Below are 19291 nucleotides of genomic sequence, written 5' to 3' on the forward strand. Positions count from 1 at the left end.
CGGCGCCCCCTCACGGCCGGGCCCCCTCGGGCCCCCTCAGGGCGCGGTGCCCCCTCAGGGTTGGGTCCCCTCGGGCCCCCTCAGGGCGCGGTGCCCCCTCAGGGCCGGGCCCCCTCGGGCCCCTCAGGGGCGCGGTGCCCGCTCTCCCCTCAGCCGGACCCCGCTCACCGCCCCGTCCCGCGCTGCCCGCGCTCCCCGCGCGGCGCTTCCTTCCGGGCGGCAGCACCGCCCCGGCGAGCAGCCATGGAGCGCGGCGCGGCGGGGCTGCTGCCCCTGAGCCGCCTGGCCCGGCCGCTGCTCCGCAGGCTCAGCGAGCTGCTGGACCGCGCGGCGCCCGGCAAGGGCTGGCGGGAGCTGGCGCAGCGCGCGGGGAGCCGCGGCACGGTGCGGCTGAGGTGAGCGCGGGCGGCGGCGGCGGGGCGCGGGCAGCGCTGCGTGTTTATCTCTCTGATCCCCTAAAACACTGACAGTCTGCTTGGTAAGTGACGGTATCACCACATACTGAAGGTATCTCGCCCCCAGGTTTGCGTGGCAGCGTGATTTAAGGAAGGAAACGTTGATAAATCTTTTTAGTGGAAATACGTAACCTTGTATTCTCTTTAGATCGCTGTCATTATTTCTTTATTTGTGTTGATTGAATCCGCTGTGATTGAAAGTGCGTGATGACAACGACACCAAAGTTGAATCTATAAAGTTCAGACACAGTCAACTACGCTGCACAGTCGGTGTGTTAGGCTGGGCTCCAGCAGTCACTTGTTTAAAACAACTTTAAAATCAGTTTCCTGTACTTTGAAGTTAAGAGTCTGACTCACTCTTTACGGCTTCTGAATTAGGCTCATGGAAATGAAAGGTGCTGTACTACTTTTTTCTGCTGACACTTTAAAAGTGAAAAATAGAAGATTTCTTAATACATTTGCTGAGAATTGTGAGATATATGCATCTCTTTTACCATCCAGCTCACTAATACCAGTTTCTGTCTGTGGAGGTGTCACTGAATAACCTCTGAACTCCTGAAACTTGAAGGAAATGCTGCAAATATGTCCAAATCAGCTAGGAATTTCCCATCTCTATTTTTAGAAATCTTTTTATTTATCTGCAAGTGATTGTTTACCCAGGTTCTTTCTGAGAAAAAGGTATTGAGAAGGTGTGTGCTGTGTCTCTCTCACATTACTCCACAGCCCTCTGGACTTGGAGCAGTGCTCCCTCCAGGTGCTGGAGCCAGAAGGCAGTCCTAGCTGGAGTCTCCTGAAGCTGCTGGGGGATCGGGGCTGCACTGTGGTGGAGCTGGCGGAGTCCCTGCAGGCCCTGGAGCACACAGAGGCTCTCCGGTGTCTCAGCCATTCAGGTCAGTTCTGCGCTGTGCTTTCACTGCAGCCCTGGATTTTAGACTGGCAGCACTCAAGGTAGCCCTCTACAGTAACCAAAAACATCTTTAGTGCTTGGATTCTGGTAGTTGGGATCCAGATGATTCCCGAGGTTATTGGCTGATCTGATTCTGAGGTTAAATGTGAGCCAAGCCTTCATGCAGTGTCGTTGCAGACTTGGACTTGGCTGGGTGTTGTCATTCAGTCTGCTGACTGGGGTTTGGTCTCCAGTGGATTTGGTTTGGGACTATCCTGTAGCAAGATCTGGAATGGTTTAGGTTCAGAAAATAACTGTGTCATATTGGAGTGGTGTCAGAGTTGCTCTCCTGGCAGTTAAGCTTTGAAGTAGAAAATTTGACCTTGCAGAAAACCCCAGCCCTGTGTTCTGCAGGACTCAAAGGCATAAAGCTGAAACCAAAGATTCAGCTCATAAGAGTGCATAAGGAATAGCAGGAAAATATGCTCTGTTGGACTTAAACTCTGACTGCTTTGATTCCCTCAGGCTGGGCCTTAATCTGAACAGCTCAAAGAAATTGTTGAGAGTGAGCAAACATTTAAAACTGATAATACCTTTCCAAAAAGGGATCCATGATACCATGAGACATTATTTCCTTTAAAATTAAATACATGAATGATATACTTTAAATCTTTTATGAGCTCCATCGAGTACTGATCAATTTGAGCATGGATTTTGTGTAGTGGAAGACAATTTTGAATGTCCTAAAGTAATATAACTAATTGGAACTGTGTGTATACACAGTACAAACAAATTATTTTCAAGTATATTTAATGACAGAAATGTTCTGTGCTCCAAGGGCAATTTAAATGCAAATATAAATTATGGACTTGTATTTCTTCAAAACTTTCCTATGTGTAAATTCTGTCTTAAAGGTGTAAAGATTGTTGTACAGCCAGACTCTCAAGCAGTGCTATCTGGTCAGGTCGCCAAGTTGTGCTGCTGGGCAACAGGACACCCATTTGTGCAATACCAGTGGTTCAAGCAGGAAAGAGAGGTAAGAGTCCATAGAGAATGCAGCGTTTTTAAAACATAATGAATTTGGATTGTCCTTTTTTTAAGACTTATTCACAATGAGAGAAGATTGCTGTATATACTCATAAAACTCATAAGTTTAAGCAATGCTGGATGATCCTACAAACATGCTAAAACAAAACTGTGATTCCTTGTGTTCACACCACTTCATTACTGGGGGCTGTGAATGTGGAATGGGGCAGAAAGGAAGCTGTAAGTTCAGTTGTCTCAGCCTACCAGAAAGTGAAGGAGTTGAGGATGGTGTTAAGGACTTGGAAATAAATATTATAATGCTTGATCCTGGTTAAGATTAAACCAATCGAAATTGAAGGATTTTTGGTTCACCTCTGGTGCAGGTTCCCCACGGTAATTCTCCAGAACTGGTTTTGAGTCCAGTGAGTGTAAAGGATTCTGGCTTTTACATCTGTCGAGTGAACAGTGAATCTTCTTTCATGTTCAGTCGGTGGGCGCGCCTTGACGTTTGGGAGCTTCAGGATCCGCCTCACGGTGAGTGGCAAAAACACCTTCTGAAAGTGCCTTCCTGCTTCCTCAAGGCACTTGGGTCCCTGTTGCTGTGCTTAGGTTGTCTCACACTTCCTTTTCTTGTTACTTCCTTTCCTTTTTTTTAAGGGCTCTTAACAGGTTTGCCTGAAAACAAGTTGAGCATTTGTAATCAGCCTCAGCCACAAAACCTGACAGTGGGGGATGCTTTGGTACTAGAATGTGGAGCTGTTGGAAACCCAATTCCTCATTACCAATGGTTCAGAAATGGATTTCCTTTGGCAAATGGGAGCAAAAATGTCTACACAGTAAGTTACTGCAATGGGTCACACTTGGGAGCTAATGTTAACCACTTTGAGCTTACCACACAAAGTTCCCTTGAAGAAAATAATTTCTCCAGAACCTTGGTAACTTCTGATTAAATGCTTACTTGGAAGTGCTGCTTTTAGTTTTTTAACTCTTTTTTGCCTGTGGGGCTTAGATGCAAGGCTTAAATACCTGATGCAGGTATTTTTTGGAGGTCTGTTGGGATGATTGTGATGATGCTTGCATAGGTAACATACGTGGATGTGGGACATCAAGGAACATACTGGTGTCATGTGTTCAATGACCGGGAGGACGAAGACAGCAAGAAAGTAGAAGTCATTATAGGTAAGGAGTTCCTCTATTTCATACAGGTCAGCTCCTTTGTCCATTTCTTCCACATGACTAAAATTTTTTTTGAAGCTTTCAGTATTAAGACAAGCACATGCCTTCTCTATTTTTAGTTTATCCATTTGTTAAAACACCTGTGCTTGCATCCAGCAAATGGCATTTTAGAGTTTTGGGGTTTTATGGTAAGCAGCACAGAATTGCTGTCCCATTTTGGCCCTGCCAGTATGTATGTGGCTTGTTAGCAGATTGCTAGCTGATTTATGCTTTTTGACAACTAAAAACCACTTTAACCTTGCTGGGGATATGAACTCTGTTACATGGAGTCCTTCAGCAATCAGGAGAGGTGAGATTGATTGTTCATTTCAAGTAGAATGAATGAATTTCAGTGTCTGTGTATTTGCAGTGAACTGAAGAGGACTTCCTCACCTGAGAAATACCATAGAGTAGTACTCCTAAGTTTCAGGAATCATTACTGTACAGTGTTATGGCCAATGCAAATTTACACTGCTGTAAAGTGAGCCACATTGCACAGCAGCTTGACAGTGCCCTTTATCTTCCACCTTGTGTGCTAACTCTCATAACTGAGAGCTCATCTTCCAATTTTTTTCCCTCCTTAAAACACAAGGAAGGAAAGCTGTAGCGGTGGAGTGCACAGAAGGTAAGGTAAACCTCTAATTGTAGTTTTAAAAATTGGTGATGGGAGTGACAGGTTGTTGAGTGTGTTGCTGAAAGGCATGTGTGGGTTTTCAGGCAAACCTGGGTTTAAACAGTGATGGATGATGCAACAGTCCTTCTGCATGTGCTTCTCTCTTCTTTGCCTGGACACCATGATCTAGATCACACAGGAGAAAAAACAGGCTACTTCCTTCTTTTGTGGTATTCAAGTGATCTGGGGATTTCTTTGGTGGGGCTCAGGAGGCAACATCCTAGCAAGAAAATCTGGAGATATTCAGGAACCTGGGTGATCTTGGAGAGCTGGCTGTAGCTAGTTCCAATGCCAGCTCCATGTCTGCAGAAGTGTTTCTAGCAACATCCTTAGGATGATTTCTGTTCCCCTCTGCATTGTTGCAACAGGGAGGAGAAGTGTATTGTGACCCAGATGTTGGTGCCATCCCTCTCTGGACTGCTGAGCATCTCAGAGTCTGCAGTATCCGCAGCACAGGGGATTGGGTACAGTGATGTGAGGCTGCTCCCAGAGAGCACTGCTGCTTCAGAGATGTTCATTTTCTTTTCCCTGCTTTCCAGTGTTCTCAGAATAAAGAGGTGAAACCCCTGGTAGCTTAGGATGTTTGAAGATTGTGTCTGAAGTCTTTCTGAATACACATGGCTTCCCAAAATCAGATTTTTTGCTCAGGATGTTGCTTTTTCAGCAGCCCTTCAAACATCTGTTCTTCAGTGGGATGATTCTGATACCTTGTTCCTTTTTCCCTCAACCTACTTGCATGCCTGTGGGATTGAGGTGTCCTAACTGTCCCCCCTCTTTGTTTTTACATTTACTGTACTGCAATGCTGTGTCTAGCACAGCTTAATGTATTGCTGTAGGATTTTCTCTTCTCTGTGTGGAATAAACACAAAAGGTTTGATTTGCACAAATGCAAAGTCAAAAGTATTTTAGAAATGTAGTTTGTTTTCTGTGTTCAGCTTTGTTTAATAATGGCATGGCACTTATGTTTTTACTAATAAAATGGGGTTTCTGCTTCTTGTTTAAACTATTATTTTATTGGTGTTTTCCTTCACAGAAGATTTAAGTGATCTTCAGGAATCAGGTAAGTGATAAGTTTTGAAAAACTTTAACTTGGTATCTTCATTTTATGTTACACTGAAGGCTTGCTGGATTGCAGTATGAACTTTACAATATTTGGATGTACCTGTAACTGAGAATTGAATAGGAGCTGGTATCACTTAAGAGCAGCACAGCTTTCTAGTTCCAAGAGATTGAACTTGAAGCATATAGAGAATCATAGGGGTGCTGTTTGTAAAATAACCCAAGGCTGCACATATACTTACATGGATACAAAGGGAATTACCTTTTTTGTCCGGGGTTTCTTGGGACTCTCAGTTTTAGCACATTCCTGCTTTCTCAGATAATTAAAGAGAAAAAGATCTGAGGTGTCTTGCTATCAGTCATGTTGAGTGGCATATTTCTCCCAGTCATGTTGGAGTCAGCCAATGTGATTTGAAGCCTGTTAGGTGGTTAGTGTAGTAGTGTAGCTCCAGAGGGGATTATCCCTGATACAGTTTTCCCAAAACCTCAACTCCCAAAGATAGTTTCCTGGGTTAGATATCAAATACGTTTTCCCAGCCTCAGTTTCAACCACTGAAAGGCTTCTCTGTCATACTGTGTCATGTTATACAGGTGAGCCACTTTGGCACACTGCTTACTGTTTCTCTTGCCACAGCACTGGCTTTGCCACCCCTCTGTGAAGTACAGAATAAAATAATTTTCACGTTCAGATGGGAATCCCTGCTAAGCATCTCCCACCTTGCATGTTGCATTTTGTTGGGGAGGATGAACTGGTCAGATGTCATTGAAAATGCCAATGTGCAGTTTGTGAGATTCAGCATCTATTCTTTCTTAATCTATAGAATTAGCTATTCACATCCTGTCAGGATTGTTTGCTGGAAGAGGGTGAAGGAAATCATCTAAACAAAAACAACAATACCAACAAAACACCCCCAAACCCCACCAAAACCAAAGAGGGCTTTTTCTTGCATGGAACTAGCGACGTGTTAGAGAAAGCAGTGCTACTAGACTGTGGCTGTGGGGAAGATGCAGTTCATTTTCTGTAGTCACTGACACGCTGCTCTTTTCTTCTATTTCAAACAGACCCACAAGAAGAATCAAGTCACAGACCTGTGGGTAAGTAGTTTTGTACTGAAATGACTGTATGCATTTGACATCTAGGATGCAGATGTTGCTGCTCCTGAGTATTGCTGCTCCTGATACTGCCTGTGCAAAACCCATGGGGCAAATAGAGAGCTCCAGGGAGGGAGATCTGTGGATATTTGCGTAGTCCTTTTAGAATGATTGTTTGCCCTTTCAGGAGTAAACTGTGCCAAGGGCACCAGTGTTTTTAGTGACCTGTGAAGCGTTTGCAGCTTCTCATCTGTTTCAGTTTACTGCTTCAGATTCCTGTGCCAGGCCTTAGCCAGTGTGTTACTGCATTCCTTTGAACCCTTGGAGCCAGTGGTGTTGGGATGATGTGATAGAAAGCATCGCTATCCTGTCTGCTAAGGAAATGCTGTCCTTGCAGCTCTCCCCGTTCCGTCCTGTGGATGCTTTGGTGCTGAGCTGAAGCTCTTAAAAAGATGGATAGCACATGTGATATGAAGAATAGTTGCTGGGTTTTTAAATCACATTCTAAAATTTGCATTGTAGACTTGAGTGGTCAGGCATGTTGTCCCGTTGATACTTAACCAGATGGAAAGGCTGCTGGCCTCTGTCAGAATTTTATGGCTCTTTCAGGTTCATTAGTGTGAGGGGGAGTGTAAGTGTTCCCCTCTCACATGCAGGTGAGTTTTTTCCTTCAGGCTGAAAAGAGAGTTGAGCTGTGTTGTTGATGTGGGATGACTTGTAAAATCAGATAAAATATTGTCCCTGTAGTGAGATTGATACCCTTTACACTCTGGAAAACTTTAAATTTAAAGGTGTTGAATCCATGGAATATAGAAATGTGACATGGTTTTTCTCTTCCTCTGTGTGTCTTGGCAGCCACAGACAAGGTGGCTCTGTTAATAGGAAACATGAGCTACTGGAATCATCCCCAGCTCAAGGCTCCAATGGTAGATGTCTATGAATTGACCAGTTTGCTAAGGCAGCTGGATTTCAAAGTTGTATCTTTGCTGGATCTTACTGAGTCTGAGATGCGAAATGCAGTGGATGAATTTTTACTTCTCCTGGATGAAGGAGTTTATGGTAAGGACACGTAAATCCCTTCTGAAGTAGGTCCATTTTGTATGTATCAAGTAGCAAACATCTGGTATTTGCCTCAGCTAAACAACCTTCAGGGTAAATATGATGTATGTAGAATGGGAAGAATAAGTTAAAGGCACCCACCAGCACATCCTCTGACTTTGGTTAAAATGCTATTGTTCCTTTACTTTTACAACAGATCAGATGTTTGAACTTCATTCTTTAACCACACCTAAAACTGCAGTGCAGGCTTTTATTTTGTTTGATAGTACTTGCTTGCTTAGATTTGATTTTGGGCCGCAAAGCACAAGACAGAAGTGGGGGAGAGTATGATGGAATTGATGTATGGAGCAAAAGCCTTGCATGGAAAAGGCCAAGAGTGATCTGGTTTGGAGCGTAAGAAAAGTTCTTACGTTTTCTGCTGACTGCCATTATTTTGTCATTTTTCTAAGATTGTATTTGCTAAGATTGTATAGAAAACTCCAGAAATTATTTAGGACAGAGAGCAAAATGTTTTCCCAGGTCCCTATTTATTGGATTGCAGAATTCCTGTAGTAAAAGTCCATTTAAGAAAACATTATTTGATCCCTTTTTGGAACACAAGGTTATCTTATTTCTTAGCATGACTTTTTTTACGGATGTGTTACCTGATGCTCTCTCTGTGCAGAACTGCCTGCTCTGACATTTGGGCATTTATATCTGAGCCAAAACCTGCCTGACACGAAGCGTCAGTCTGGCAGGAATATGAGGCTTTTGAGAGCAGTTTGCTTTTATTATTCCCTGGGAAATAGATAGGCTTATCTATTTGGGTAAGCTTTGAGATTTTTGCACCTTCTCAATTTTACTCCCTAATTGTGGATGTGAATGTAGCAAATGAAGTACTGAAAGGCCTTAATTAATTTCTCAGCAGCACCATATGAAAGCTCTTACATGGCATATTTTTGCAGTTGTACTTTTCCAGCCAGTTGATACAAAAGGTAAGCAGAACAGTGTGGTGTTTTTTTCAGTGGTGTTTGGCAATAACTACTTCTGTTTAAAGGATTACTTTGTTCTTTCTGCATAGTGGCTATGAATGGCTTAAAGCCTATAAAAGATGCTGTCAGTGCACAAATAGGTAACGATTTATTGCCTTTTCTAGTGGGCATAGCTTCAAATAGAAGAGGCATAATGACTACTGCTGTTTAGTCCCTGCTACATATAAACCTGATGCTCGCTAGGTTGTGTAATTCTGGCTTACTGCCAGGAAAGTGGCATTTCAGATGCTGGTCCTTAAGAGCAGGAGTAGTAAACAAAGTGATGATGACTGTCTCCTCTGCTGTCTTAGTCTGTGCTGTTCTAAATGTAGCTTGCAATTAACATTGTATTGCACACAGGGTAAAAGCACAGACCCATGTGTTTGAAAGGCTAAAAATATTTAGGTTGCTTTCTTTTTAAATGAGAGGGGCTGAGAGAGGGAGGGAGGGAAGCAGGTATCAGTTAAATGCTGACGTCTCTGAGGAACTTGAGCCTACTTAAAATTGTTGTGTGCGAGTCTCTGTTGAGGCCCTCCAAATATGTTTACTCCACTTACCCCAGGTATGCGCAGATTTATTTCTGATCTTGAGCTCAACATATTAACTGTTGCAGGTACTTGGCACATAGCACAGTCATCTGCCAAGGATAGAAAAGGGATGTAGTCAGTCAGTCCAATTACTTACAGAATATATGCCCAGATACATAGAATCTTAAATATAACCCTGATTTAAGTCCAGAGCTGAGCTCTGGAAATCACATGAAGACTTTCTTTTTAGCCTAGGGCCTAGAAACAAGGTTATGCAGTTGCACTTTATACCATTTTTAGGTCTCTTGAAGCTCGCCAGGCTCAGGTAGCCCTCATATTTTCATTTCTTGTAGCTATGTGTACTGAAAAGGTGAAAACATCAAGCATGCCCACCTCCATGAGCTAGTATGTTAGAGTGAGGCTTATTTTGGATTTTATCTGAATCTGCCAGTGTTGCAGTGACTTAAATTTTTCAGCAAATGTTAGTAAGAATAACAACATAAGAATATGGTGTCTCCAGCCAGCATAAATGGTCAGATTTCTGTTGACTTTTATTCAGCTGAGCACTATACTCTAATTGCAGATCTGACCCACAGACTGCTTTGACTAGGTAAATAAAAATTCTTTTTAGAAGGTGGAATTTGCATCATTAAGGAAAACCAGCACTGGGAATAGGCAATAGGAAAATTCAATTAAATCATACAAGCCTCTGGTAACTGCATTTTATGGCAGTAGAGATTATTGAGTCTAAGATCATCTAATCTTCATGCAAATTTAAATGACTTAAATGTTTAAAATTTGCATGAATATATTGGACATATTGGACATTTTTATTCATATAAGGAATATCTAAGTCCTAGCTTGCAGTTCCCTTTCTCAGGGTTGAGAAAAACTTTCTTGTTTTATTGAAGATTCTAAATCTTAAAATGTTGTAGACTGTTGTGCAGTGACACATGAGGGACATGATGGCAGGATAATAATTTCTGGGTAGATAAGCATGCAAAGAGTTTGTTTAGTAGACCCAGAAGAGTCATGAGTCTGTGACTAGGAGATATAGCTGCAATCAGCTGAACATAAGCTGTTGGTAGTCGGTAATGGGGATGTGCTCTGGAGTCCTACCAAACTCCTCAGCATTATTTTTTTTTCCTGTCTATAAGCTGCAGACTTAGTGCTGCTCAGAGCTTTGTAATTGCACATGTGGAGAAGATGTTTTATGGTTGGCACATTTCCTTGTTCCTGTCTGTGAATTACACATAACAGGCTGTCTCTGTTAGAGGTCATAGCTATTAGAGCATTTTAAGAGTATTTAACTTGGTGTGTTTATGCAAATGTCTAACTGATTCTATTGCATGTGTGATTTTTGTGCTTCTTTTAATTTATTGTGTTGGTGTATTGTGGAGTTGATGTAATTGTGGCTTGGGGTGGCTTCAGTGAACTCCCTGGCCCAGAGTCAGCACCGTGCATGACGGTTTTGACCCATTTTGAAATGGACAGAAGTCTCTGATGCCCTGCTCACTATTGCACCTGTTTTGAACTCAGGTTTGTTATATTATGCTGGCCATGGCTACGAAAACTACGGGAACAGTTTCCTGGTTCCTGTTGATGCCCCGAACCCCTACCGCTCAGCAAACTGCCTGTGCGTGCAGAACATCCTGCGGCAGATGCAGGAGAAGCGGACGGGACTCAACGTGTTCCTGCTGGACATGTGTCGCAAAAGGTACCCCCTGCACCCCCGGAGGGACAGCTGCCCTCAGCTCTCTGGGCTCTTCACAGAAACCTGGGCCTCCTGCACATGACAAGTCTTTAGGCTGGAAATTCACTGTACTGCAAAGTCCATGGTTCTGAGGATTCACAGCCTGCACCTGAATGCTTTTAGCAACAGTAGGATTCACCCAGAGATTTCTGCCCATGGCCTTGGATAGAGATGTGAACCTGGTGCTTAGACTTTGTCCCCATGGGTACATACCTGCTTCCTGATTTCAATTACATTTGTTTCTTTTCTGCTGCTGTTTTTTAGACATTATAAACAGACTGATCAGATAAAAGTAAAATTTGGCATCTTAAAAAAGAAACAGGGCCCTTTCTCCTGGGATCATTATCCATCTTCTTCATTACAGGGAGGAAGGAAAGCCCTGTGATCAAAGGCATGTTAACTTAGCAGAAGGGCTCAAGTGAAGTGCTTATGTTAGAATTCCTGAGAGCCGTGGATTTTGCTTCCATACTGAGGATGTTGTATCTTTATTTAGAGGTTAAAAACCAACTGATTTATGGGATTTTTTCTACACAAAGTACTGTGTTCTTTCCATGTTGAGAAACTACTATGATCAATTAAACTTGCACTTCAAATCAGCTCTTCGGTCAGCACTTCTGGCAATTGGTCTCTGAGGGATGTTTCATAACAGAAAGTTGCTGGCACTTCAGTATCTGTGGAGCCTCCAGACTTCTTTGCTAATGAAATGCCCACGACGAATTCAGCTTCACAATCTGCTGTCCAAATAGAAAATCCATCTACGTAAGCTTTGTACTGACAGCGCCATGTTTGGCGGGGAAAAGAGAAATTATAAAAACATGCCATTTTTGAAATAACCTAAAATGGGTGAATATCAGAATTGTGTTTTGCAGAGATTGCAGCCAAACTCTACTGGTTACTAGGGCATGCCCTTCTCTGGGTAATGCCTGGTGCCTCTGCCTTTACGCTGCCCCCTCAGGCAGAGTGTTGATGGTGCTGACTTTTGTATTTGAGCAGTCAGGATCCATTACACACTTGGAGGAGTGAAACAAATTACTGGTTCTGAACTCTCTCTGTTTTGTGCTTTGATTTTGTTGCCATTGTGAGTTCTCAAATAACTATTTTACTTTCTTGTGTTTCCATTTATTACAGAAATGAATATGATGACACAATTCTTATTTTGGATGCTCTGAAGGTTACGGCCAACATTGTTTTTGGATACGCAACGTAAGGAAGTTATTTTTCTGTGCCACAGAAATGACTGAGATTGTATAGCTGATCTTTTTCAGAATTGTGCTGTGGGCCAGTAACCTTGGTCACTTTTCAAGTGCAAAAACTGCTGAATAGAAGTAGTCAGGAGCTTTACTAAAGTTGTCAGTAAGAAATTTAAGCTCCTCATATGAGCAGTTTGATAAACAGGTCTAGTCTGTGATGTCATTTTTAAGAGAAACTTCCATCAGCTGCTTGCAAGGGAAGATGAAGAGCAGGTTGGCCTTGGACATAACCTGGTTTTCAAATTGTAGTGTTTCTTTCCCCATTCCCAGTATAAATTTACTCTTAATCCTGCACATTTTTCAGTGTTTTTTCCTTGACTGATTCTGATGATCTCACAGGTGCCAAGGAGCAGAAGCTTATGAAATTCAGCAGCTGGGGTTGGCCAATGGAATCTTCATGAAGTTCCTGAAGGGCCGTTTGTTAGAAGACAAGAAGGTCACTGTTCTGCTTGATGAGGTTGCAGAAGGTGAACTCCAGCTAACTGCACTAACTGTCTCCTCAGTCTGCATTACTGAAAACAACTTTGCTTCTGTGTCTTTCCTCTCATGGTGAATGTGTTACATGAATTAAATCTTTTTTGTTGTGCTTTGTTAGATAGCAGGTGCTACTGGGCAGCGTATGAACAACATTCCTGATGCTCAGCTTCTTTAATAGTGTTCAGTTTTATACTTTCCTCTTCAGTGAACCTTACTTGTTCTGAGTATCTTTCTGCATGGAGCTTTGAATTGTCCATCCACAGAACTGCTCTTCTGTCGTGTGGTGCCAGCTGCTTGTGGTAGTCCAGTCGTTTGCATGATCATTTAAACAATTAACATAATCCTACTTCCCTCAGGGTGCTATAGCAATGATAATGATTTGTTCTCTAAGTGCAGTAAAAAGAGCAGTGCACTGTGTTAATTTGCCTGGCTCAGTGATTGTATTTTTGATAGGAGAAGCACTAAAGTGAAAAGTGTGGAGGGAAAGCGTACTGCTTCTGTGCAGACACCTGCTCCAAGCACAGAACACTGTCAGACTGGTGTGTGCAGGTGCATCAGCCCAGCTCTGCCCTGGGTTCAGCAGCCTGGGGCAGCTGCAGGTCACAGAGCTTTGTGTTCTGTTCAGGAGTGCAGGGAAAGATTGACTGGTCAGGCAGCGTGACAAGCAGTGGGAGTATTCCCAGGTGTTGGGTGCCAGGGAGTACACAGGTTCTGTGCAGACAGTGCCAGAGGAATGTTCCCATTAAGTGTTCCATGGAAAAGGCTGTAGCCTGCTGGCTCCGTGGTTCTTGCTGTGCCTGTGCCACAAGAGTGCAGTGCTGGCTCATGGTCAGCTTGGTGGCCACTAGGTCCCCAAGCAGGTCCTTCCTTGCAGAGGTCCTTCCCTGCAGATCTGTGTCCCAGTGAGTCAGGGCCCTTCGTGGGCCTCTGCCAGAGATCATTCCTGCTTGGGAGCAGAAATTAGTGTTCCCTCTTACTGGACTTGATGACATTCCTCTCTGCTCAATTCCACAGCCTGTCCAGGACCCTCTAAAGAGCAGTACAGTCTTGTGGGGGATCAGCCACTTCTCTCAGTTTTTAATCATCTGCAAACTTTCCAAGTTTTGTTCTCTCTCCTGACACATAGGTCATTAGTTGCTGTTAAATAATCAATACTGGATCCTTGTATCTAAACCTAAATACTCCCCTTGCCCCCAGTTCTTTACAGTAATCTCCTCCAATGGAATTACTCACATTCTTGAAATTAGCCACTCTAATTAGGACCTTACCCAGTCAGAGCTGTGATGCTGCTTGGACTGGCTCTGGGGAATAGGGGACGATGTTGGCCAGGCTGCATGCAACCCCTCGGGGCTCTGCAGAACTGCTCTGGCCTTCAGGGAAGGAAGAGCTGAGCAAGGAGTACCTGTAAAACTGCAGCTCTTGATGCATGTGCTGGCTCTGCCATAACCATAGTAACCACACATTGCAGGAAGGTACTTAATTCAGTTGGAATTGCAGCAGCATTGATTTTGAAAGAACCTCTCTGCATCTTGTTTTTAGATATGGGCAAGTGTCCCCTTACCAAAGGCAAGCAAGCCCTGGAGATCCGCAGCAGCTTGTCAGAGAAAAGGGCATTAACTGATCCTGTTCAGCAAAGCACATCTTCTGCAGAGTGCCTGGCACGGAACCTGCAGTGGGCCAAGGCTCATGGTACAGTACAGTCTGCTTTCAGATGATCCTGCTGCCATGATGGGAGGAGGGAGGGCATGCACTACTGAGTGGAAATGGAAGAAATTCAAGGCTATAGCTACATTTTCATTGCTATGTTCAGTTGAAAGGTTTTGGGTTGGGGTTTACCCCTACATGAGATAGTAACAAACAAGGTGACATGTAGAATTCATGTATATTCAGTATATTTAAGACCACTCAGACCCTGGAAGGGAGACTTATGGGTTGTCTGTCTTCTGGGACAGTGTCCCAGAACTGCTTGTCTAGCAGTGACATTTGTAAGATGTCACTGGTCTCATTCTAAAGTCATCACCTAAAATAGCCAGGTGAACTGTATGGTAAATGTGCATGATGAGAAGAAGTTTTCAATGCAGACAACTAAGAAAGCTAAAATAAGATTGAGAGGAGTTCCAGGCTTCCTAGCCTTTTAAGAAGGCCAGTGGGGTTTAAGACTTGTTTTTACCTTTTTCACCTAAACCTGTTGGAGTACATCTTCAATTTCTTTGACAGTTGGGGCAGAGGGTCAGGGATGGCATTTCTAAGACCACTTGTCATATAGGAAGGCTCTCTCAGAGATGCAGATGTTTATTTGATCCCAAGCACTTAATTCTTGTTTGTTAAATGATTGAAAAAGAAAAATGCATATGCTAAATTTATATTTAGACTGTAACAATGTGTTATTTATTGGCAGAGCTTCCAGAAAGTATGTCCCTTGAATTCCAGTGTGGTGTTCAGATTCAGTTGGGGTTTGCAGCCGAGTTCTCCAATGTCATGATCATCTATACACAGATAATTAAGAAGCCCCCTGAGATCACAGCTTGCAGAGCCCACATCACAGACTTCCCTCTCGTAAGTGCTTCCTGCTGCTGTCTCATGACCTTGCTCCACTGAAGTTGAAAATATTCTGCTCCACCCATATCAAGTTGCATCTTGTGTAATAAAATGGGTCTAAAATGCTCTAACTTCTCAAACTGAAAGAAATACTATTTTATGATCTACAGATTCTGTATCATCAATTAAGTTCTATTTTTTTTCTTGCAATAGGACTTGGATGTAGATCCTAAAGAGGCCAATAAAGGAACTCCTGAGGAAACTGGAAGCTATTTAGTATCAAAGGACCTTCCCAAACACTGCCTCTACACCAGGCTGAGTTCACTGCAAAAACTAAGGGTTAGTATATATTGTTCATTGCGAGTTTGCCCAGATAATTGACACTATTTATGTTGCTTTGCAGTTCTGTTGAGGGAGCTGTGTATTGTTAGTGTAGTAACTTCTTTGGAAGGAAAGAATGGATAATAACACAGTTCAGTGACTTTAATTTCAGCTGAAAAGTAAAAGGCAGGGAATTGATGCATATGCAATCCTGAAACTGGTGTGCAAGGCCCTTTGTATTTTCCAGGCCCATGCTCTGAGGGTGTTCCTATGCATTTTAGGAGGAACATGTCCTGAAGCAGAGCTGCCTCTTACACAGTCATTAGTAGGAGATGAAAGTGCTGTGTATCATCAGCCTGTGCTCCTGGGCACAGTTTTTGGAAGGTTCTCTTCAGCAGACTGGGGCACTGCTAAGCCTCTGTATCTTTGTGTCATGAACATCTGTGCCAGACACAGCCTGGCATCTCTTCTTCAGTGCTTTTGGCAGTTGAGGTAACACAAGTGCTTCTGGAAACACAGACTGTTCAGTGAACAAGCAGTGACCAAAAGAGGACCTCAGGAAACAAGGCCTGCCCATTGTGTGTCTCTAGCTCCTAAAGAGGTCACTGTGCTTCTCCAGGGGACTGGAGCTTCTCTAAGGGTTTCCTGTAGTGTTTATTTGCAGAGGAAGTATAACTTTTTCTCTCCCCTTCTTTCTGCTTTTACAGGAACATTTAATCTTCACTGTTTGCTTGCACTATGAGTATTCAGGAATAGAAGATACAATGGATGAAAGAAAGGAGATTAATGTTGGGAAGCCCCTTATTGCTAAACTGGGGCTTCACCCTGGATTCAAAACCCAGAACTGTCTCCAGACATGCTGCATGCCTGGTTATCCTTTTCATAATCCAGTAGAATCAAGTCCAGAGGCAGCTGAATACTACATCCCTAGTCATTGCCAACCCAGTTCCTCTCCAGGTGTTTACCATCCAAACTGTGCTTGCTCAGACAGCATCACCCAACCAGAGGCATGTTCCTGCAATGGAACTGCCAGGATGTTGTCTCCAAGACACCAAGTACAGCATTACTCACCCACTGTGGAAAAGCAGAATGTACCAGTAGAGACCACTGATGATACTGTTGAACTGGAATTCTTCCTCTCTGACAGCCTTAGCTTCTCTGAACAGCAATAGCTGGGATGTGTTTGGACTAGATCAGAGTGGCATCCTTGAACAGAGGGGCTTCCACACTGCCTCTCCATCTTCTGGAGTTTGGAAACTTCTGGACAAGGCCCTGGAGAGTCTAGAGTAGGTGCTGGGAATGAGGTTGTGACGAAAATTTTTCATACCTTAAGAGACAAAACTGGACCAATAGATTTAGGAATGAAAAATGCATTCTTTCTATTTTTTTTTTCACCTACTAGTTGTTGTTTGGTACAGAGAAAAATCTGAACTGCTCCAAGTTTCCTATGCTGTTCTTTGGCCATTGTGTGTTAGGATTGGTCACTGATGTTCCAGTGCCTGGGATGTAGCCAGAAAGCAGCTCTGACTGCATTCTCCTCTCTGATTGCCACATGTCCAGTGTCTGGCAGCATCTGAGAGGGCTAAGATCTGTACAAGGAACCCAAAACCTGAAGAGCCAACAAATCGACATCACTTCTGTTTTTAAGAGAACCACAGATTATCAGAGGCAGCAAAGTCACAGAATCATACTGTGGTGGATTGTTTCTATCTTGATTTTTTCTTTTACATAACACTCTTAAGATTTTTGCTGATCTGATACCTGATTGTTCATGTTCTGGAAGAACACTAATTGGAAAGATGAGGGCAAGTGCCTGCTCAGCAAGCAAGGTATTGTATGGTCAGTCTCACAGACATGCTGAGGGCTAAAACAAGAATCACAAGAAAAGTGATGTTTATTAGGTCATTGAAAGTCTTGATGCTTTGAAAATGCAAAAAATATTGGGGTGTAAGGAAACTAAAATCAAAGAGAGTTTTCAGACAGGGGGAGTAGCCTTTCTTGTACTGGTAATATTGAGAGGAAGAATTGCTTTAATTGAGATCCTCATCATAAAAACAAGATAAGTGAATGTTATTGAGGCAGACAAGCCAGTTTCAATCTGCAGTGGAGAGTGCTGCAATTTGGTGGCCTGGCAATGTCCTGGTGTGGCCATAAAACTTTTGAGCTGGGAATGTTAATGCTTCTTTAACTAAATCTGGTGATCTTCAGGTTGCTCTGTGCTGAAAGGTGGATATAGGTACATGGATATAGCTATTTCCAGGATGACAGCCATGCTTGAAGTGATCTGTACATGAGCTTGAATTTCTGTTTTCCTTCTGCAGGGTGTTAAATACCATCATACCTATTAATGAATGAGATGTACCTGCATTAACTATTCTGTGCAGTTGACTTCTAAATCAGATTATAGCTTGAGACATGGTCTAGGAGTGTACTACTTAGCTAATACTTTGTCAGTTTCCTAATTTGTATAAAAGCTTATTATTTTTTCTTACTGGGTAATAAATTGTTGTCCATAAAATTATGTACTATGTGCATATGTAGTTGCTACATTCTTCTACACCTTCCAGCCTTAAAAAGCCCAAAACTTTATTGAAACAAAACATGTAAGGAAAGATTTTCTTTAACAGAAAAGAAGGGGAAATCTGAATCATGAGCTTCAGCTCAAGATATACAGATCTGGGCCTGGGCTGATAGCCTTGCTCCTCGAAGCTCAACCCTTGCCTCCTGAGAGGTGCAAAGGTGTTTGATCTTTAATAGGTACCCTTGGACATACTTGTATATGCACATATGTACTTGTGTGTGTGTTTGTGAATTGATTTAAATCCTCTCTGGGGAGTATAGTATGGATATTGCCATCTTAGATCTAGAATTAAATTCCTGCTGCGCTTATCAGAATTGAATCATTTCACAAATGTTAAATAGTCAGCAGTTAGGTGGTGCCAAATTCTTCAGGCGTAAACCCCTGCCCAGCTCTGAACCCTGTGACTCAGCAGCAGGGCCTCTCTTAGCCTTTGGCATTCATGGTGCCTGTGTAAATCATTGTACATTGATTCTAGACAGATTTTCCTCTGTGTGCATCATGCATGTAGCAGTTACCAGAGTGAGCCCTGCCATTCAACCTCATCACCCGTTTGCACATTTACATTAAACCTGCTTTTGCTGATACCTTTAACAGAGTTCTCTAAGTGACTTGTCCAAATTGTATGACAAAAGTCTGCCTGTGGCAGTAGAGTGTGTAACGGAAAACTTTATCTGTCTGAACCCTCTTTAAAAAGAGAATGGTGATGGAAGGGCATTTTCTCACTGCAGCACTGTCTATAGGAAGTGCTCTAACTCTTTTAATCATTAGTGTTTAGAGTGAAATACTCTGGTTCTTCAGTGCAAGCAGCACCCATTTCCTTTGGCCTAGGTCCAGGAAAGCACTTTAAAAGTTCAACGGGCATAAATTAACATTTCAATTTAAGTGAAATTGGTGGGATTAAAAGACATGCCTAAACCTAGGCAGTTGTTACTGCTCTCTTTGACTTGTGGTACGCTTTCTAAATCAAAGCCTCAGGGGTTTGTTTTTTCCCTACAGTGCAGTTATTTGCAGATAATTATTTTTTGCTGAAGTAATCTGGTAGGATAAATTACTTTGCCCTCTGCATTGCTGTATGGTTTTGTATAACTGAAGTGTTTGTTACCTGGGTTTGGATGCTGAATACGTTTAGAAGGAAGGTTTAAGGTGATCTATGTAAACTCAGGCTTCTCTGGCAAAAGAAGGGTTCATGTGCTTCACAAGACACTTCTCCCATTGTCCCTCACTGCACTGCAGTAAGGTGAGAGTACATTTACCTTCTGTACCTCCATAGAGCTGTGCAGGCTGACTGCTCTTGTTATCCTGAGAGTCCTGAAACTGCCTCTGGCTCCAGAAGACCATCTGCACCATGGAACTCTTCAGCAGATTTCAG

The 19291-nt window shown here is 42.9% G+C and overlaps 1 protein-coding gene across 3 annotated transcripts; it reads left to right on the forward strand.

The window, feature by feature from the left end:
- Positions 1-228: 228 nt before the first annotated feature.
- MALT1 (MALT1 paracaspase) lies at positions 229-18463 on the forward strand. 3 transcript variants are annotated; one of them, XM_030969329.1, is made up of 17 exons: positions 229-395; positions 1179-1345; positions 2256-2377; positions 2751-2901; positions 3025-3203; positions 3450-3546; positions 4175-4207; positions 5289-5315; positions 6377-6409; positions 7262-7465; positions 10542-10719; positions 11884-11958; positions 12345-12472; positions 14022-14171; positions 14881-15038; positions 15234-15359; positions 16049-18463. In XM_030969329.1, exons 1-17 carry the CDS (start codon positions 244-246, stop codon positions 16511-16513), a joined length of 2445 nt encoding a protein of 814 aa, XP_030825189.1. In that variant the 5' UTR covers positions 229-243; the 3' UTR covers positions 16514-18463. The 3 variants fall into 3 exon arrangements, with proteins under 3 accessions (XP_030825189.1, XP_030825190.1, XP_030825191.1); XM_030969330.1 differs by having other exon boundaries at positions 3037-3203; XM_030969331.1 differs by lacking the exon at positions 4175-4207.
- The last annotated feature ends 828 nt before the right edge of the window (positions 18464-19291 follow it).

This window comes from Camarhynchus parvulus, chromosome Z (assembly GCF_901933205.1).
Source record: "Camarhynchus parvulus chromosome Z, STF_HiC, whole genome shotgun sequence".
In the NCBI taxonomy this organism is placed as follows: Eukaryota; Metazoa; Chordata; class Aves; order Passeriformes; family Thraupidae; genus Camarhynchus; species Camarhynchus parvulus.